This window comes from Podarcis pityusensis (assembly GCF_964106645.2).
Source record: "Podarcis pityusensis genome assembly, chromosome: 2".
Taxonomy (NCBI): domain Eukaryota; kingdom Metazoa; phylum Chordata; class Lepidosauria; order Squamata; family Lacertidae; genus Podarcis; species Podarcis pityusensis.
Genome location: NC_138029.1, coordinates 117,838,511 through 117,859,685, shown reverse-complemented (window position 1 = coordinate 117,859,685; position 21,175 = coordinate 117,838,511). Strand labels below are relative to the sequence as shown.

Genomic DNA, 21,175 nt, shown 5'->3' with positions numbered 1-21,175 from the left:
AAACACCCCCAAAACAAACATAAAACATTCCTCCCCTTTTATTTTTTGCTAGTGGGGGTGGGTGCAAAGGAAGAAAAATGAAGCAGCAGCACATAATGATGTATAAGGTTGGGAACCAAATGTGTGAAAAGACAAAGAGAGAACTGGGAAGAGTTTATGGGTAAGGAGGAAAAAATGGAGAGACAGACAATAACACAGAGAGGAGGGAGGGAGGGAAGGCAGTCCAGTTGTAGCTCACAAACATGCAGAATGGAGCAAAAGAGGCAAGACAATTCCCCCCCCCCCTTAACTTTGAAGCAACAGCCTCTGTCTGGGAGAGTGAAGGGAAGGCTCCAGGCAGCATCCTGCTTTCTGCCTGCTTGGTAGCTTGCTGCCGCCACACCGCCAGAGCACGATTTCTGTTCTCAAGCTGAAGCAAAGTTCTTAACCTGAGGTACTATTCCTGGGTTAGCGGAGTCTGTAACCTGAAGCGTATGTAACCTGAAGTACCACTGTACCATTCTCCATTTGATATTCACCTTGCCCCTTCCACTTCTAGCTATAATAACTCATGCAGCTTTCCACTTCATAGCCTGCATGCCTTCCACCCTGTCATAAACTGATAACAATGCTACCTCTGGACTTTCGATCAGCTTCAGTCCTGTGATTTCTGTTATCTCCTTAAACACCTTTGGCCAAAAAATTGTATGTATTTGCCCCCCCCCCCCCATGTGAGCATAGGTCTCTGTTTCCTGGCATCCCCTCCAACGTAACACTGAATATTTCTTGTTTATTTGATTTAATCTTGCTGCTGTTAGATACCATCTCTGTATGGACGTAGAGTTCAGGTTTTGAAGAACAGATCTTGCTGAGTGAAAATCAGGCTAATGAGTCACACCATAACCCAGAGGTTGATGGATTGAACCTATACTAGGCAGCTGCTCCCATTTGCTGTTGCATCGGATAGAACTTGTAAATGTGCAAATCCATACTTTTCCTTTGCAAAAGTCCTAAGGCTAGAAGACTGCTCCACAACTCACTTGATCTAGGCCAGGATCTCTTCTCTGAAAGGAAAAGGCTCCAATTAGCTGCACCCATCCATGGTGTTGCCATAATAATAATAATAATAATAATAATAATAATAATAAATTATTTATACCCCGCTCATCTGGCTGAGTTTCCCCAGCCACTCTGAGCGGATTCCAATCAAATGTTAAAAACAATACAGCATTAAATATTAAAAACTTACCTAAACAGCGCTGCCTTCAGATGTCTTTTACTTATTTACTTATTTCCTTCACATCTGATGGGTGGGCGTTCCACAGGGTGGGCGCCACTACCAAAAAGGCCCTCTGTCTGGTTCCCTGTAACCTCACCTCACAATGAGGGAACCGCCAGAAGGCCCTCGGCGCTGGATCTCAGTGTCTGGGCTGAACAATGGGGGTGGAGACGCTCCTTCAGGTATACAGGACTGAGGCCGTTTAGGGCTTTAAAGGTCAGCACCAACACTGTGAATTGTGCTCAGAAACGTACTGGGAGCCAATGCAGATCTCTCAGGACCAGTGTTATGTGGTCCCGGTGGCCACTCCCAGTCACCAGTCTAGCTGCTGCATTCTGGATTAATTGCAGTTTCCGGGTCACCTTCAAAGGTAGCCCCATGTAGAACGCATTGCAGTAGTCCAAGCGGGAGACAACCAGAGCATGCACCACTCTGGTGAGACAGTCCACAGACAGGTAGGGTCTTAGCCTGCGTACCAGGTGGAGCTGGTAAACAGCTGCCCTGGACACAGAATTGACCTGCGCCTCCATGGACAGCTGTGAGTCCAAAATGACTCCCAGGCTGCACACCTGGTGCTTCAGGGGCACAGTTACCCCATTCAGGACCAGGGAGTCCCCCACCCCCGCCCACCCCCTGTCCCCCCAAAACAGTACTTCCATCTTGTCAGGATTCAACCTCAATCTGTTAGCCGCCATCCATCCTCCAACCGCTTCCAGACACTCACACAGGACCTTCACCACCTTCACTGGTTCTGATTTGAAAGAGAGGTAGAGCTGGGTATCATTCGCATACTGATGAACACCCAACCCAAACCCCTTGATGATCTCTCCCAGCAGCTGCATGTAGATGTTAAAAAGCATGGGGGAGAGGACAGAACCCTGAGGCTCCCCACAAGTGAGAGCCCAGGGGTCTGAACACTCATCCCCCACCACCACTTTCTGGACACGGCCCAGGAGGAAGGAGCGGAACCACTGTATAACAGTGCCCCCAGCTCCCAATCTTATGATCAAGTCCAAGCGGGTACATTCCTTCCTCTGCCTTTTCCCCTTTTTGAGAGGAAAGGACAGCACAGCCAGCCAAAAGTTTACTCTACAGAGCCTCCAGTCAGCAGGAGAAAGAGCCGAGGACGGTGGAAAGTCATGTGCACAAAGAGAACCACAAATTAACATTCCACCACTCGGCCACCTCCTCATGGGCAGAGTGCACACAACTGTCCCTGGGTGGGCTCAAACCACCTTCTGGTTAACAGCCAGATGCACTAACCCATTGCGCCACAGAGACCCGGGCAGAGATACCCTTCAGACACCTATTGTGCTTCATTAGATGTCATGTGAAACAAAAGAGGCCTCTGTCCATAATTTTTGCCAAAAAAATTGTGATGGCCCAGCCTCATGTTCTCCAGCAAGAGACTTGAAGCAGCAACCTTCTGCTCTGTCCTTTGTCCTCCAGTTGTCAGCCGTTCAGTTTCTGGAGAGGGAGGGGGTGGGCCCAGTGTAGATTGAAAAGGGGAACACATCTTGCCAAAGCAACTGCAGGACGTTTCAATTTTTCTTTTTAAAATCTATTGTCTTTACAAATGGGGGAGAAGAAGAGAAACATCATCAGCTGACAACAACAATAAAAGTATTCCATTGAACCTCACTTAAATGTATAAATCAATATAGACAGTCCATAGAAGACTGCCAATATAGCCTGCCCCCAAAAGAAAACTCCCTTTGCTGTGTGAAACTATGGACCCTTCTGAATCTTGTGTCAGGGAATCCTAGTTTGTGTGTAGGCAAAGCTGCTCACTTGGGAGACTAAAGATTCAAAGGTCCCTCATCCAAAACCAGAATAAATGGGTTCCTTTCTCATGCCCTGGGGAGACAGCGTCTCTACTAGCAACTCTGGTGTCTTGTTTTTTGGGGGAACTAGAATGCTGCTTGCTTCTGCCCTGGGCAGCCAAAGTAGCTCAGCTGGGAGAGTGTTAGACTGAAGATCTAAAGGTCCCTGGTTCAATCCCGGGCTTTGGCAAAGGTTAAATGCCATGTTCCTTTTGCAAAGTCTGTACATTCCCTTTGATGGGCACTGCCCAAAAGAATGCTCCCCTTGCTGTGCAGAACTTTTGCCACCAGAAGCCTTGGCAAAGCAGGAGCTCTCTGGAGTTGACCTAAGGTTGCCTTGAATGGTAGATTCCGGTTCTCTGTTCTACCAGCTGAGCTATCATAGGGCACTGAGACCTTTGAGCTTTTTTGGGTGTGTGTGGAATCTATGGCTGCCTCTTCCCCCTGGACTCTGATACCTGGCAAGGGATATGGGCAAGCTGGCATGGGGAGACTTTGCCCTTGGGTTTCTGTAGCGTAGCAGCTATCATGTTGCCTAACAAACAAAAGGCCCCTGGATCGAAAAAGGGCAGAAACATGCCTTTTTTCCAGCAGCCAGAAGAAAAGCAAAACCAGTCAACTAGGACTGTGGCACGAGGGAGCCACTCTTTGTGGTGAAGTCACTTGTTCCATCTCTCTCTCGAGTATTCCAACGATCCAGTGATCATCCCAGAGTGTGGGCACAACTTCTGCAATCCTGTTTGATCTAGGGTTGCCATATTTCAAAAAGTAGAATTCCTGACAACCACAAAGTTGATGAAAATTTAACTCTTTCATTGACACGAGGGAGCCATGGCTGCTGCTGAGAGACCCGTAAAGGATCTCTGTGATGAAGCCACTTGCTCCATCTGCCTGGAGTATTTCAAGGATCCAGTGACCATCTCAGAGTGTGGGCACAACTTCTGCCGATCCTGCTTAGTCCAGTGCTGGGAGAAATTGGAGGCAGAGGCTTTCTGCCCTCAGTGCAGAGAAAGAGTCCAGAGAAGGAGCCTCATCTCCAACCGTCACCTGGCCAACGTGGTAGAAATAGCCAAGAAGCTGTGTCTTCACCTTGGGAAAGGGAAGGTCTGTGAGAAGCACCAGGAGACCCTGAAGCTCTTCTGCAAAGTCCACGAAACCCCTATCTGTGTGGTATGTGACAGATCCAAGGAACATGAAAATCACAAGGTGATTCCTCTGGAGGAGGCTGCCGAAGAGTACAAGGTAGGAAATAAAAGTGGATCTTCATGAAGGGGAGAGCTGTGGATTTTTCTTGGGCCATTTTCTCTTAAGTCAGAACTCCGTATGACATTAATTGCCTAAACAGCAATCTAAATGCTGGTTGCTTATTATGTAAAGGGAGTTGGTGGGATGAGACAGTGGATAGTGGTCAATTGTTTTTCAAAAAAAATATATATCTATTAAGTTTTCACCCAGTCCATCTTAAAAACAGCACAAATTGCCATCTTTGTTTTTCTTTGACTTCCCATGTCGCCTGATAAGACCTTGTAACTCAATACTCTTTACTGCCTCTTTGTGACTAACAACACATAAAATATAAACATAAAAGTCAACTGGAGGGACTTACTGGCAGCCAGGATCTGACCCCTTAAATGGCAGCTGGCAATGTCTTATTCAGCAGTGGAGGAGCAGCTACTAGGAGGCAGCACACTTGTTTTGGTTGCTGCTGTGGGAAGGAGTGCAGTGGGGTCCTAGGCAGGGTTGAGGCCCTGGGGATCTCCCCCATCTGAAATTGCAAATGACTTCTTGAATGAAAGTAGCACCTGCAAAATGTACGGGGGAAGCAAACTTCTCCATGAGAACTCAGAATTGGGTCTCCTTTCCTCTGGGCTCTTATTTTATTACTTTTACTATTTTTGAATAAATAGAAAAAATAAAGGTCCCATCCAAGCCTCCCCACAGCTTGCCTCTTTGAACTTGTGGGAAGACCAGAGAGCAATATTCCTATTGAAGGAGTTTTTTAGGTGGATTCTGACTGCAGCAAGAACATCTTTTCTCCAGAAATGGAAAACATTGAAGAGTTAATTTTGGCACATGAATAGGTGGACTCTGGCCACTGCAATGAAAAATCTCTCATAGAAGAGTGGAAACCTTTTTCAGATTACTTAAGTAAATATTTTAATTCCATTACAATATGAGATAGGGATATATACTATGAGCAACATAAAAATAAGGACTTGTTATTTTTATGTTCATATTTTATGCATTGTTAGAAACAAATGGGCAGTAATGAGATTTGAGATACGATGTTTTATTGAGTGATATGGGAAGCCGAAGAAAAATAAATATGATAATTTGTGATTTTTTAAAATAGATTATGTGAAAATTACACACACACACACACACACACACACACAGAGAGAGAGAGAGAGAGAGTGGTGTCAGTATCTTCAGCCCACAGGCAGAGGTACCTGGCCTCCCCCGAGGCAATTGAGCGAGATACTGTTGTTTACCGTCCGTCTGCAACTCCCGGCAGGCTAGGTAAACAAACCCGGCGATCCTCCTCAAACGTGAGAAGAACACACCCTCTGCTTCTCTCTGCTTCTCTCCCTCCCTGCATTCTCCCCAGGGAGGGGAAATGAGACAGACAGGAGTCCTTTCTACATGTTTTATTCCTGTCACTCAACAGTACATAGAAATGCGTCTGCACCCTTCAGTCTCCATCAGAAGAGTCACTACTCCTCCCCTGTACTTCCAGCACAGGTCATATGACACACTGAGCTAACATCCGGTGCTCAGTACAGAGAATAGGCTCCACCTTTTCCCCAACAGTACATCTGCACTGTTTTGCATTCCAGCCATCTGGAGCTGGCTTTTGCCTTGGTGCTTTTTCCCAACAAGTGGTACCTTGGTTCTCAAACGCATTGGTTTCCAAAAACCAGTAGTGTTCTGGTAACCGCGCCTTGGTTTTCAAACATTTCGGAAATCAAACAGCAACTCTGTTTAGGGAAGCTTTTAATGTTTGATGTATTATAGTATTTTAATACAGTGGTGCCTCGCAAGACGAAATTAATTCGTTCCGCAAGTTTTTTCTTCTTGCGAGTTTTTCGTCTTGCGATGCACGGTTTCCCATAGGAATGCATTGAAAATCAATTAATGTGTTCCTAGGGAAACCGACTTCAGACCAGGTCCGGGGACAGTCTGTCCCCCGACCTCTTCTGAAGGCTGGGGGGGGGGGGGGGGACAAGGGCTTTTCTTCCCACCCACCCCAGCATTTTAAAAAACCCCGGGACAGCGGAGGGCTTCTCCGCTGTCCGGGGCGATCTTAAAATGCTGGCGGGCGGCATTTTAAAATCGCCCCGGGACAGCGGAGGACTTCTCCGCTGTCCGGGGCGATTTAAAAGCCCCTGGGAAGGCAGGCAGGGGGGACAAAGACTTTTGCCCCCCGCCAGCCTTCAGAAGAGGTCCTGGACCTCTTCTGAAGGCTGGCGGGGGGCGAAAGTCTTTGTCCCCCCCGCCTGCCTTCAAAAGCTGTCCGGCCAAGGCTTCGCGGACCTCTCCGCAAGCAGCGGCAGCACTGCCGCTGCTTGCGGAGAGTTGCCGGCATGCCGAAGCCTGCGCGCGCTGAGATCAGCGCGCCCAGGCTTCGCGGACCTCTCCGCGAGCAGCGGCAGCGCTGCCGCTGCTTGCGGAGAGTTGCCGGCATGCCGAAGCCTGCGCGCGCTGAGATCAGCGCGCCCAGGCTTCGCGGACCTCTCCGCGAGCAGCGGCAGCGCTGCCGCTGCTTGCGGAGAGTTGCCAGCATGCCGAAGCCTGCGCGCGCTGAGATCAGCGCGCCCAGGCTTTGCTCCCCACCGCTAGCATTTAAAAGAGGTCCCCGGAGATTTCCCTATGGGCTTTCGTCTTGCGAAGCAAGCCCATAGGGAAATTCGTTTTGCGAAGCGCCTCCAAAACGGAAAACCCTTTCGTCTAGCGGGTTTTCCGTCTTGCGAGGCGTTCGTCTTGCGGGGTACCACTGTATTTTTTTGGGAAGCCACCCAGAGTGGCTGGGGAAACCCAGCCAGATGGGCGGGGTATAAATAATAAATTATTATTATTATTATTATTATTATTATTATTATTATTATTCTGGAACAGATTATGTTCGAAAACCAAGGTACCACTGTATTTGGTGCTTTTGTTTTTGTTAGTTATTTTGCGTTTTTGAGGCTTTTTCAGTTACAGTGGTACCTCGGGTTAAAAACTTAATTCGTTCTGGAGGTCTGTTCTTAACCTGAAACTGTTCTTAACCTGAGGTACCACTTTAGCTAATGGGGCCTCCCGCTGCCGCCGCGCTGCCGCTGCACGATTTCTGTTCTCATCCTGAAGCAAAGTTCTTAACCCGAGGTTCTATTTCTGGGTTAGTGGAGTCTGTAACGTGAAGCGTCTGTAACCTGAGGTACCACTGTAATTTGTTTTTGTGGCTGTGTTGAACCCAGTTCAGCTACTGATTGATTGATTGATTGATTGATTGTGTGACTGCGGAAATGAATAAAAGCCCCCCATCCAAACAATGACTATGGTCAGTGCAGGTAAGAATTTTAATTTTTATCATCTGCAATACTGTCTTATTTATTTTATAGTACAGGACACTGATTGTTACTTTCATTTTATGGATCAATGGCCTCGTTAGATAGTAAAATCATGTTAAATTGCTGTTTTAGGGTTCGTCTTGAATGGATTAATCCATTTTGCATTACTTTCTGTGGAAAGTGCACCTTCGTTTTGGAACACTTTGGTTTTGGAACAGACTTCCAGAACGGATTAAGTTTATATATATAAAATCACTGTTAAATTATGAATTTCTGAGAGCGAGAAAGATCAGGAATATTTTGGTGTTGTTTGGTAGGATTTAATTTCTTTTGTGCCAAATTGAGATATACAAAATACTCTTTCCCAGAAGTTTCAACTAATCTAAAATAAAATGAACAAATGAAATTGAAAAAAAGAAAGCAAATTAAATAGTCCCAGACCACTAATATCAGGGCACTGGAAGTCAACCCCTCTCTCTCTCTCTCTCTCTCTCTTTATTATTAAAGATTTTCTTGATTTACAAAAGTGTGTGCAATGTCTCTCTCTTGTATATTTTCCCCCCATGTAACATTTTTACAAGTCAGTTTCATTTGTTGAGACATTGGGAAGAAAAGGGGGAGGGAGGGGGAAAAGATGAGTGGAAGTGGGGTCGGGTGGCGATGTTTCTATTTTACTATTTTACTTACTATATGTGGGGTTTGGTGTCAGCGTTGCTTGTGCAGGTTCTTTGCTGTTCACTTGTGTTCCTTTGGTGGTGAGAGAGGTTGGGGTTGGCCTAGGGTGTGGTTGTTCATTTGTGATTGGCTGTGTTGAACTTTGTTTTCATGTGCGAATGGGGTGGGTGGGTGTTTTAGATCAGCTCTTTCTCAATCTCAATCAAACCTGAGATTTTATTTCCTCTTTAGGGAGAGATCTGCAGCCGCCTGGAGATTCTGAGGAAAGAGAGAGGGGAAATTCTGGCCTATCAAGCAGCCCTGGACAAGGAAAGCAAAGACCTCCTTGTAAGTGTCACAGTTGTTACTAGGGAGGGAGAAAGTATTTGAAGAATCAAGTCAGGACTGAGGAGGGATGGGGAAATCCATTTCTCTTTCTTCTACATCAGCATGTGATTTTAATTTTTAAAAAGTACTTCTGAAAATTCACCAGCATTTAAGTACGAATTTTCCCTTCTACCAAGATTTTTAATATTGTTTTCCCCAATATGTGTATTTTTGCAAAGCACTCTTCTGTACCTTTTCCATTCATTTTTCACCATTATTTGCACTCATAAACATATTTTATGCCTACTTTACCCTAGATTATGCGTGTTTTTGCACACATCACCTGGCTATGCTAATCCTGGAAAGTTCATAGGAGTGTGTATTTCAAAGGATTGTTGTGTTTTGGTCTGCATATTTTTTTCTGAAAGTAGTTATGAGGTACCGTATTTTTTGCACCATAACACTCACTTTTTTCCTCCTAAAAAGTAAAGGAAAATGTCTGTGCGTGTTATGGAGGGAATGCCTATGGGTGGCATGCCTATGGATTTTCCTCCTCTAAAAACTACGTGCGTGTTATGGCCGGGTGCGTGTTATAGAGCGAAAAATACGGTAATTTCACCTTTCAATGCAAACTGAATTGAATTTATTTGACCTGAGGCAGCCCAACTCTTTTGAATATGAATTAGTAGGGACATCCTGATTTACCATAAATATTGTTAATTAAGGGTCTTTCTAAATGTGCACTCTTGTTAACCTTTAGGAAACTCAAGCCATCATGAACACTGGTGATGAGTTTTTAATGTCCATGGAGGCTCTCTGAATATTTTAGAATTTTGATTATGCCAGGTTCAAAAATGTGCACGGAACCTCCATGGCAAAAAAAAAAGGCTCCTTGCTTTAGCGAAATTGCAAATCAGCAGGCATGGCAGTGGAGAGGGAAGAGGAATTGTGTTCCTGACTCAAGGCTCTGCTTTCCCTCTTTCTTCCTTCCTCTTGCAGAATTTAACAGAATCTGAGAAGCAGAGGGCAGTGGAGAAGTTCAGACAACTGCACCAGTTTCTGGAAGAACAAGAAAAAAATATGCTGCATGAAATGGAAGAGGTAGAGAAGGAGATTGCAGGGAGAAGGGATGAGCAGCTGGCCAGACTCTCCAGGAAACTCTCCTCTCTTGAGAAAATCATCCAGGAGATGGAGAAGAAGAGTCAGCAGCCAGTGAGTGAACTCCTGCAGGTAAGACGGTGGTAGGAACAGCACAAGGTTGTTCTCGAAGACAGTGTTGACTCCAAACCTTTGTGTGCCTTCTCTATCAATTCAAGGTTCAAAAGGTTAATGGCACCTCTAGCCAGGTCTCATGTACAGGAGCAACCAAGAGAACTGAGATGGTTTATTCCCCTTAATGCAGATTGTGGATGCTTATTCAGTGTTAAAAGAGCACTTCATGCCCTGTGGTGGGCTTCCCAGAGACCTTTATCGCCACCTTAGAGCTAAGCAAAAATGAAGGAAAGGAAAAGTGAGCTTTAGCACTGAGCACGATCCCATTTTTTGATCCAAACTGACATCCCCAACACCTCTGCATTCAGACTGTCCTTTCCACTGCTGCCCTCCAAATATCTCTTCCATTCCACCCCTCAGCTTCTGGGCTGATCACCTTCAGCAGCCATGGAGATTTGTCCAAAATGGTGCTCTGTTATCAAATAATGCAATACATTGATTACAACTCAGAACAATTGTTACTGGTAAGTGCAGGAATAGGCAAGCTTCGGCCCTCCAGATGTTTTGGCCAACAACTCCCATGATCCCTAGCTAACAGGACCAGTGGTCAGGGATGATGGGAATTGTAGTCTAAAACATCTGAAGGGCCGAAGGTTGCCTATGCCTGGGTTAGTGGGTGTACTTCTAAGCCCAGTAAGAAACCAGTCCTTGGTTAGTGAAATATCCCCAAACAACATTATATGGTTTCTACCAACCGCCTGACACTTCCTTGACCTTTTCCAGGCCATTTCTCTGAAAGAAACAATGAGGTGTTTTACTTCCCTGATCCGCTAACATTGCTGGGGTTAGAAACTCACCTGAACACCAATTTCTTTGGAATTTTGGAAGCATTTTATACTGTAGGTGGTTTTTTTGTTTCCAGAAGGAAAATTGTAAGTGGCAACAGGCTGAAATCTGGGACTGTCCTACAGATCACTATTTGGGACAATGTCCTAGAGAAAGACTCTCCTGTAGGACTCCTGATGTCTGAATTGCATGATGAAAAGTGCACTGAGAGGGAGTTTTTTTCACACAAAACTGGATGCAGGCTGAGAAGTTAAACCTGAAAACTAGGGTTGGAAGGATTCCTCTGAAACTACATTTAAAGATGAAACTGCCTCATTTGCCTTTATGATCAATATGCAAACTCAATTACAGTTGGCCACTGACATATGCACATCTGGATTTTCCACTGCAGTTCTCCAACTAAGTAATCTTTACTTGCATACAAAATTGCATACAAAAATGTATTTTGGCATAAATTCACAATAAAATCCTGATGAATTTCTATTTTAAAAATTGCAAACTGATGTGGAAATGTAGAGAACTGACAATTGGAAAATCAAAAGCTGACTCAAACCAAAATTGAATGCTTCAGATATTCCTGCTCAAAACTTTGGCATGTGGCAGACAGACTAGTGTCAGAGGGCCAGAGGGCATCCATTTCAGGGTCTAAAGGGTCTTCCTACAGTGGCCTGTGGTGTGCAATGATTTCTGTTCTCTTTTCCCTCTAGGATGTGAGAAGCACCTTGCAGAGGTAAGTGAATTCTACTCATTTCTTTTGGCAACAGTCTGTAAGACTGAGAAAAGTCCAGACTCTGTGCCAGGACAGACCCTCCCAGACAAAGGTGGTCTGCTTCATCCTCTGAGAGCATCTCATTCTAAGCAGAGCTTATCTTACTTACTAAAAGCAGGACACTCCCAAGTTCAAGAAACAAATATTTTTTAGCTTACTCAAGTGTCACTGTGACAAAGCTGTTGTACTCGCACAACAAGAGAAAGTGACTTCCTTGGGAGGAACAAGTGCCTAAGTTGCTTCCCTCAAGATTTGCTTCTCTACAGCATCCACTGTTGACACCCCCCCCCCCCCGGTCCTTGAACACCCCTTTCCCATGGAGCTCTTGTGGGGGGGGGATGCGGAAGTTCTCACGAGGCGGCAGGAGCTTGGGAAGTGCATCAAGGTGTCACACAGAATAGAGATTTTATATATATATATATATATATATATATATATAATATATTTATTAATTTTTTTTTGAAATATAACAGTAAAAATGAAAAAAAAAAGAAAAATACAAAATAAAAGCAGTTAAAAACACACATATTTTCTATTACTTATTTTCCTTTAGCTTATTTCCCGGACCTCCTCATACCTCCCTTTTTTGTATTCCACTTCAATTTATTGGTTCAGCAAATCCTTACCATTAGATTTTAACCCATTTATAACCCTTTTTTCATATTCTCTTAGATCATTACAGCTGGAAACCCCTTAATTGCTATCCAACATCATTCTATCATTCATTAATTTTACAATATTTCTGTAGATAGTCTTTAAATTTCTTCCAGTCTTCTTCCACCGACTCTTCTCCCTGGTCTCGGATTCTGCCAGTCATTTCTGTCAATTACATGTAGTCAATCACCTTCATCTGCCATTCTTCCAGAGTGGGTAAATCTTGTGTCTTCCAATACTTTGCAATGAGTATTCTTGCTGCTGTTGTAGCATACATAAAAAAAGTTCTGTCCTTCTTTGGCACCAATTGGCCGACAATGCCCAGGAGAAAGGCCTCTGGTTTCTTCAAGAAGGTATATTTAAATACCTTTTTCAGTTCATTATATATCATTTCCCAGAAAGCCTTAATCCTTGGGCACGTCCACCAAAGGTGAAAGAATGTACCTTCCGTTTCTTTACATTTCCAGAATTTATTATCGGGCAAATGATAAATTTTTGCAAGCTTGACTGGGGTCATGTACTACCTGTATATCATTTTCATAATATTCTCTCTTAAGGCATTACATGCCGTAAACTTCATACCTGTGGTCCATAACTGTTCCCAGTCAGCAAACATGATATTATGTCCAACATCCAACATTTAATCATAACAGATTTCACCGTTTCATCCTGAGTATTCCATTTCAACAGCAAGTTATACATTCTTGACAAATTCTTAGTTTTGGGTTCTAACAGTTCTGTTTCTAGTTTTGATTTTTCCACCTGGAAGCCCATTTTCTTATCCAAATAATATGCCTCCATTATCTGATAATAATGAAGCCAATCTCTCACTTTGTTTTTTAATTTCTCGAAACTCTGCAATTTCAATTTGTCTCCTTCTTGTTCCAAACCCACAGAATAGAGATTATAAGGAACGTTTCACATTTGCTGATATCAGCAACCATTCTTTTCTTTTCTGCACCTTCTCTGGAAACTCTAGAGCAGTGTTTCCCAACCTTGGGTCTCCAGCTTTTTTTGGACTACAGTTCCCATCATCCCTGACCACTGGTCTTGCTAGCTAGGGATGATGGGAGTTGTAGTCCAAAAACAGCTGGAGACCCAAGGTTGGGAAACACTGCTCTAGAGTAAGGAAATGTCAGCAGTGCTGTCAACGCCCTCAGATAGTTCCTGCTCTTGTCAGGAAAGGTGATTAAGTGAAATTGTAGCAGAGAAACTCTGAGCATGACGATATTACATAATGGTGTTTCTCCTTTGAGTAGACATCAGTGGAGAGACTCAGAGGCCTGGGGTTGCTGCTTTGGCCCTCAGATGTCTGGCTGTGGAGTCTGTAGTGAGGAAGAATTGAACCCCTCTGTGCCTGCCTGTTTCTCAAGGCTTTCTGCCACTCTCTTCCTCCTCTCAGTTCATTTTTCTTCATGTACTAGGAATTATGGGTTTGAATGGGCTAACACTGTTTTTCTTTTCACTAGGTATGAGAAAAGAGAGAGTTTAGAGACTCCATGGGCATTCCCTCCACAGCTGAAGGGGAAGGCTTCCAGATTCTGTGACATAAATCGTATAATTGGGAATGCAATGAAGCAATTCAAAAGTAATGAAAATTACAGCAAGGATTTTATCCTGGGCGTTATATTAGTCCAGAACTGGGCGTTCCAGTCTCTTAATGTATTGCATTAATGTTCCTGTTGCAGACAGGGGTATCCTCACAATGCCTTCCTTCTTGGTGCCGCAGCCATCATTTCATTTCCCCCAGAATGCCCCATAAATATTGTCACTCTGGTGCATAGAAGAGAATGGTGGCTGCCGCAAAGAGAGAAAGCATGAATCAAAGTGCATAGCAAAGCCAGGATTTTCTCCCTAATGTGTATCTGTTCACAATTATGCTGAACTTACTTTTTGTTACCCATCTCCCTACTCCAGACTGGCCCTTTTTGAGGTTCTCAAACTCTGAAGGGCAGTGTGAAAGGGCATTTTGAAACACCCTGTTCCTCTCTTTGCCTCCTGCTCAGGCTTGTCTCCCAGCAGTGGATAAAAGGCCTGATCTGTCTCCTCAGATGTCCATCCACAGCTGCCCTATCTAGAGCTGCAACCAACACAATCTCCTGAGAGTTCCCAAGCTAACCCTGAAATCAACCACACATGAGCCCCAAAGGACACGTTTCTTAATAGCCTGGAACATGGACATAGCCAAGCCCCCCCACCCACTAGAAATATTTAACTAACTAACCAATCATGTCAGTTCTGCCCCCCCCCTAAGTCCCCCATGATATTCTCACAAGGAAGCTGGTAAAATGTGGGTTGAATGAGGTAACTGTTAGGTGGATTTGTAGCTGGTTGACTGACCGAACCCAAAGAGTGCTCACTAATGGTTCCTTGTCATCCTGGAAAATAAGTGAGGTGCCACAGGGTTCTGTCCTGGGCCCATTGTTGTTCAACGTCTTTATAAATGACTTGGATGAGGGAATGAGGGGGTGCTCATCAAATTTGCAGATGACACCAAACTGGAAGGGGTAGCCAAAGCCACAGAAGACAGAATCAGAATTGAAAATGAGTAGTAATTAAGCTTCATATCTTTTTGCTTCCTCAGACTCTCTTTTATTCAGACAACTGCTTCAAGAAGGTAAATTTTTGATTGAGCCCAAATTCGCAAGAGGGATGTGGACGGATATATAATTGAGGTTAAATAAAAGAAATTGCAGACTTTGCAACCATCATCAATACCTTAATGCTGGTTAATAGCTGCTTACTTGCCTTTCCATGTGACTAAAGCATTTCGGAAGAGCGAAGCTGGGTCATCCCAAGAGCCAATCTAGTCCATCCTCCTCTTTGCAACAGGAGCCAAACTGAAGCCTGCAGGAAGTCCACAAGCAGGAATTCAGAGGCAGCCTTGTAAGAGTCATGGAATTATTAGAGTTGGAAGGGAATCATTTAGGCCAACCCCCTGCAATGCAGGAATCTCAACTAAAGCATCTATGATAGATACCAATCCAATCTTTGTCATGGATGCTTTAGTTGAGATTCCTGCATTGCAGGAGGTTGGACTAGATGACCCCTGGGGTCCCTTCCAACTCTACAGTTCTATGATTCCATGATTCTTACATGTTAGGGTGAAATTATGTATTACGTTTTATACATATATAAAAAAACGTCTCAGGGGATTGGGAGGAGGTATGTTGGAGATGGTGTTGGCACTAACCAATAGGTCCCTACCACAGCCAAACTTGCATTGAATTTTTATTTTTATTTATTTTTTTAAGTTACATTTTCAGTTTCATTTGTTGAGACATTAGTGTTACATTAGGAAGAAAAAGGGGAAAGAGGTGGAAGGGGGAATGGTGAGTGGGGGTGGGGTTGGGTACCAATGTTTCTATTTTACTTAATGTATATGTAGGGGGTTTTGTGTCAGCATCGCTTGTGCAGGTTCTCTTTGCTATTTGCTTGTGTTCCTTTAGTGGTGAGAGAAGTTGGGGTTGGTCTAGGGTATCATTGTTCATTTGTGATTGGCTGTGGTTAACTTTGTTTTCATGTGTGAGTGGGGTGGGTGGCTGTTTTGGGTCAGGTTAACCATATTGATTCGTATGCTGTTGGTGGATTCTTGTCATTGTCTTGTTGGGCTGTGTATGTGATAAAGGGGAACCATACCGGGGTGAAGGCGTCTTCTATTTGTCCCCGTGTCAGTTTCAGTTTATTGGTTAATTTTTCTAGTAAGGCTGTTTCCCATACTATTTGGTACCATTGGTCCATGCTTAATCCTGACAGGTCTCTCCAGTGTCTGGTTATGATGCTTCTGGCTGCTGAAAGTATGTGGGTTATGAGTTCTTTGTGATGTGAGTGGGCATTATTGTCTTGGAAGATGTTTAGTAGGGCCAGTTCTGGGGTTATTTCTAATACCTGCATAGTTATTTTGCATATTTCTTTTATGGCTGTTGTCCAGAATAGTTGGATTTGGGGGAATTCCCACCACATGTGTAAGCATGTGCCAGTGGAGGTGCACCCTCTCTAGCATTTTGGTGAGGTTCCTGGGTGTATTAGCGCTAATTTCCTTGGTGTTAGGTACCACCTGTAGGTGAGTTTTAGAGTGAGTTCTTTCCTTTTCGATGATATGGATTTAAAGGGGGGTTTAGACCACATTCTGGTCCACTGAGTGGGGTTAATCTCATAGCCTATGTCGTCCTCCCACTGTTTTTTTATTATGTCTAGGGGGTTAGAATGCTACACTCACGCTCCACGATCATTTCTGCTATACTCTGCTGATAGTGTGTGCACATGTCTTTAGATATGTGTCACTGGTGTGCACTGACTGATTTGTGAACGTCCCAGGCTGCGCTTCATCAGGAAGACACTTGGAGAGGTCTGTCTCATTCCAGGGGCTGTGTGTGCCCCCCAGGTCTGTTCCAAGAATGGTTATGGGCCCAGAGTGGAGCTGTGACATCGGTACCGAAGCCCAAAGTGGAGCAGCGTATCAGTTCTGAGTCCAGAGTGTGCTGCTGTCCTGAGTCTGGAGAAAGCTGCATTTACCGGAGGACAGTATCCGTGATTTATTGAGCAATATATACAGGACAAAGCAACCATGGCCTCCTCTCACTTCTCCTCCAAGAGAGGGAGGGAGGGAGGGAGGGAGAGAGAGAGAGAGAGAGAGAGAGGGAGGGAGGGAGGGAGGGAGAGAAACAGTACAAAAGTACAGTACAACAGAAGAGATAAGACTGACTTCTGTTCTCAAACTTTCCAAGCCTAGAAAGTAAACACAGACATGTGATGTAACAAGAAGAAGAAGAAGAAGAGTTTGGATTTGATATCCCGCCTTTCACTCCCCTTCAGGAGTCTCAAAGCGGCTAACAATCTCCTTTCCCTTCCTCCCCCACAACAAACACTCTGTGAGGTGAGTGGGGCTGAGAGACTTCAAAGAAGTGTGACTGGCCCAAGGTCACCCAGCAGCTGCATGTGGAGGAGCGGAGACACGAACCTGGTTTCCGAGATTACGTGACTACTGCTCTTAACCACTACACCACACTGGCTCTCTTTAGATATCACACATCCAGCAATGGAGGATTGAAATGCTAACATGGAGGCCAGGTCATTGAACACTTTCAGTAGTTCTGTTAGTCTCGTTTTCATTTCCTTCAGTTCTCGTTTTGTTGCTGGGTTGTTGTCACCTTGGGGTGTGTGTGTGTTGTGTTCTCAGTGCTGTTCACCATCTCCCTGGTTGGTATCATCCCAGTCTCCCTGATTATTTTGGTTTGGGATCTGCTTGGTGTCCTCTTGGAGAAGGGCGTGTTGTGGTTAGGAGTTGTGGCAGCGGTGGTTCCTGGGTGTTGCTGAGCTGTTGAGCTGAACAGGCGTTGTTGACTGGTGGCTTTTACAGAGCGTCTGGATTAGGTGGTCATTTGTGTCCTGTCTGGGCTGTGTTTTAAGGACTTCTCTGGGGTTCCCATTGCTGGAGCGGGTGGCAGACAAGCAGACAGGCCAGTAGATCAACAGACAGACAGTTCACATAAAGGGGTTAGCAGGCAGATGTACGAGAGACCGATGGGGTGGGACCAGAGGGAGGGTGTGTGTTTGAGGGGGGGTTATTCATGAGTGCACCCGTGTGTACATGCCTGCGCACTCATACACAGAAAAGGGATATTGGGGTCCAGTTAGGGGTGGAGGGAGGGGTTAGGGATTTGTAGAAAAGAGTTAAAAATTTAAGACTGGCAAGAGTGTGCTCAGAGACAGAACCAAACAAAACAATATAGAGGCAAAAGATGGAAAAGAAGAAGAAGAAAGGGAATAGGAGAAGGGAAGGAGGAAGGGAATTAGAGCAAAAATAAAAAGGAGAGGGAGGGAGAGAGGGAGAAAGGAAAGTGATAACAATGATAATAAATTGCAGTGGTAATTTTAGCTGTAGTGTGGGGTAAGGGATCACCTGGAGGGGGAGTTGCTAATGGAAGTGGGTGGGGAGGCGTATGTATGTAGATTTAAGAGTTAAGAAGGAGAGAGGGAGCAAGAAACAGACAAATCAAAAAAGGAAAGGATTAAAAAGGGAAAGAAATTAAAAAAGGAAAAGAGAAATCTGGAGATGGTGAGGTGGTGACAATAATATCTATATATTAGATGCTAAAAGTAAAAAATAAAGTAAAATAAAAACATGTAGAAAACTCTTTGAGAGGGACAAAACAAAACACAATCAATAAAACACCATAAAAAGAAGAAAATAACTGATTTAAAAAATAACAAGGTAGATACTTACTGTGGAGGAAGTCTGGAAGAAGGAGAGGAGGGTACTAATCATGCAAAGAAATCCCCTTTATTTTAGAGAGAATCTGGTTCTTCTGAGTGTTTTTTGGATCAGGATGTCCATTTCTGTCTCTCAGCTGACTCTGCCTAATCTTCTATTTTCCTCATCTTCTCCCCAACAGCAAATGTCACTCTGGATCCAGACACAGCCCATCCCAGCCTCATCCTGTCCAAGGATCGGAAAAGTGTGAGAAGGGGAGACAAACATCAAGACCTGCCCAACAATCCTGAGAGATTCAGCGACCGAATTTGTATTTTGGGATGTGAGGGATTCAGAGCAGGCAGACATTTCTGGGAAGTCAACGTGGAAAGTGGGGAATGGTGGGCTATGGGGGTTGCCAGGAAATCTGTGAGGAGAAAGAGCTTCTTTCCCTTAAGCCCAGAGGAAGGGATCTGGGCTGTGGAGAAATGGAGAAGAAAGTACTGGGGCTTCCCCTCGCCTGATTCCTCTCCTCTGCCCCTGAGCGAGGAACCCAGGAGGATCCGGGTGACTCTGGACTATGAAGGGGGACGTGTGTCTTTTTCTGACGCTGACTCAGGAGCCGAACTCTACACGTTCTCAGGAGCCTCATTCTCTGGAGAGACCCTCCTCCCTTTCTTTTGTCTGAAGGGAAATCAAATCCACCTCAGGATCTCCTGAGGAGACTAAATCTGCCTCTCAGGCCCAGCAGGAGTTTCTCTCCAGACCAGAGTGATTGAGAGAAAAACAAGCCCCACCAAGAGCCATTTGGACAGTTTTTCAGTAGCCCTTTGAGAAGATTCATTCCAGTCACAATCAGCAGAAATAACAAAACAGACAAGATACAGGTTTTCCTTGCCTTTTCCTCCCCTTCCCCAGAATTCCCTCTACAATTTAGTTCTTCAAGAGACATTAATTGTTTCCGGTTCCTGCATTAACATTCCTTATTAAACTTGCTTTGGATTGGGCTGTCGGTGTTAACTATTCCTGAAGGTTGCATTTCTGAAGGTACTCACCAGGTGTGATGCATTGTCACTACGTGTCAATATCAATGAATTGTGAGTTGTGCATCTTTGCAAGGAAGGTGGATGGAGTGAGGGAAAAACATTGTCTCCACCTCCTATAACCACCTGGCTCTACCTCCTGAGACCAGACCTGCCATGAGCTGCCCTACCCACCATCCCAAATGGGGAGGAGATGCCACTCTCTGCCCCCTTCTTAGCGTATGAAGCAGCAGGTCAGCCTCATAATCTGAAGGTCCTGAGTTGGAGCCTCTGAGAAGGCAACTTCCTCCTCTCTCTTCCTTTTTGCCAAGGGGTGTGTTCAGCTGTGCTTTCTAAGAAGGGAAAAGGGAAGACTCTGGGTGATGAGTTTGGGATCTTGATTGCTGTTATTTATCTATATTAAGCATATGCAAGTAATAAGTAAATAGAAAAAAATATTCCTTGACCAGGAATTGAATGCAGACTGCATCAATGAGAGAACCAAATTTTTAGATCCATGAGTAGATTTTGATTGGTGTTATTTTTCTGTGTTAAACAACTTAAGAAGGTTTAAATTTGACCTTGTGGTAACTGTAGAAGACTCTATGGCTGGCATACTGAGGGTCTTGGAACAGATTCTCAAGTCAGGAGAAGTAGCAGGTTTTAAATTAAATTAAAGTAAAATAAAAGTATTGGTGAAAAGTGTGACAGAGCAATATAAAAAAGACTTACAACGATTAATGGAATTTACGATTGAGAAGAAAGTTTAATATTTAGGAGTATGGATAACAGCTAAGAATATAAATATTTTTAAGGATAACTATATAAGAACCTGAAGAGAAATAAAGAAAAACTTAGAGTTGTGGTGAAGGATAAATTTTTCGTTATTGGGAAGGATAGCAGTAATTAAAATGAATGTATGGCCAAAAATGTTATTTTTATTTCAAACAATACCTTTGATCTGCAATGCAAGATACTTCAAAGAATAGCAAAAAGATATTACTAGATTTAGTGGGCCGGGGAAGAAGCCAAGAATAAAATATTAACTGTTGATAGATGCTAAAGACAGAGGCGGATTCTCCCTGATGTTTTTGACTTTGAAGGTCATGATAACAGGTATAGTTGGCATGCATATTTGTGCTGTGCAAAGGTTAAAGTACATAGAGCTTTCTTAAATCATGTCATAAGAAAATTGGTGTACAGGGTATGGGAAAAATATAAAAATTTACTAGAACAAAAAACACAATGGTGGCTCTCCCCACTGGAAGCAATATCCTTAAAAAAACCCTGAATATGAAAAATGATTGGGCAACATATAAAGAGCTGTTAATGGAAAACAACAACCATATACAAGTAATACTCCATTTGTTAACAAAAAATAAACTTAATTTTATATTTCTACTATCTCTTGTTTTCTTTTCTATTTATTAACCTATTTTTTTCTAAAAACCCAGAAAACAAAAACAAAACATAATTGTACTTCCTATCATTTCCCAATGTGTATACTCCTTCTGATGGTGAATATACCTAACATTAGTAGCTTATCCTTTGTTTCCTTTCTAATACATTCTTAGAACAGTTCTTAACCTTTGACTTACTGTATTTCATTTATATTTCATTCCATCTTGACTATATCATTTAGTTGATGGTATTGTAACCAGTCAGTTAGTAATTCCCTTTTGTCCTCAAACCTCTTAACTTTCAGTTGGTGTTCTATTTGTCTATAAGGTTTATACTCATGTCTAGTATTTTTTTTTTCCAGAAAAACTGAGAGGGAAGGCCAGGGAATAGGCTGTGTTTGCGGGGAAATCTCTACTTTCAAAGATGGTGTGGTATAGTGGTGAGAGTGTGGGCTAGGACCAGGATG

The 21,175-nt window shown here is 43.9% G+C and overlaps 1 protein-coding gene across 1 annotated transcript; it reads left to right on the top strand.

Annotated features, from left to right (window-relative positions):
* Positions 1–3,909: 3,909 nt before the first annotated feature.
* LOC308469826 (zinc finger protein RFP-like) lies at positions 3,910–20,646 on the top strand. Its single transcript, XM_080992805.1, has 7 exons — positions 3,910–4,323; positions 8,538–8,633; positions 9,612–9,842; positions 11,378–11,400; positions 13,563–13,681; positions 14,678–14,710; positions 18,489–20,646. Exons 1-7 carry the CDS (start codon positions 3,913–3,915, stop codon positions 19,004–19,006), a joined length of 1,431 nt encoding a protein of 476 aa, XP_080848931.1. The 5' UTR covers positions 3,910–3,912; the 3' UTR covers positions 19,007–20,646.
* The last annotated feature ends 529 nt before the right edge of the window (positions 20,647–21,175 follow it).

Excerpts from the sequence above, each read along its gene's own strand:
- LOC308469826 (XM_080992805.1), top strand. The coding sequence starts at position 3,913 with ATGGCTGCTGCTGAGAGACCCGTAAAGGATCTCTGTGATGAAGCCACT. Across the intron at positions 8,634-9,611 it reads AGGAAAGCAAAGACCTCCTT|AATTTAACAGAATCTGAGAA; the intron begins GTAAGTGTCACA and ends TTCCTCTTGCAG. Across the intron at positions 9,843-11,377 it reads CAGTGAGTGAACTCCTGCAG|GATGTGAGAAGCACCTTGCA; the intron begins GTAAGACGGTGG and ends TTTTCCCTCTAG.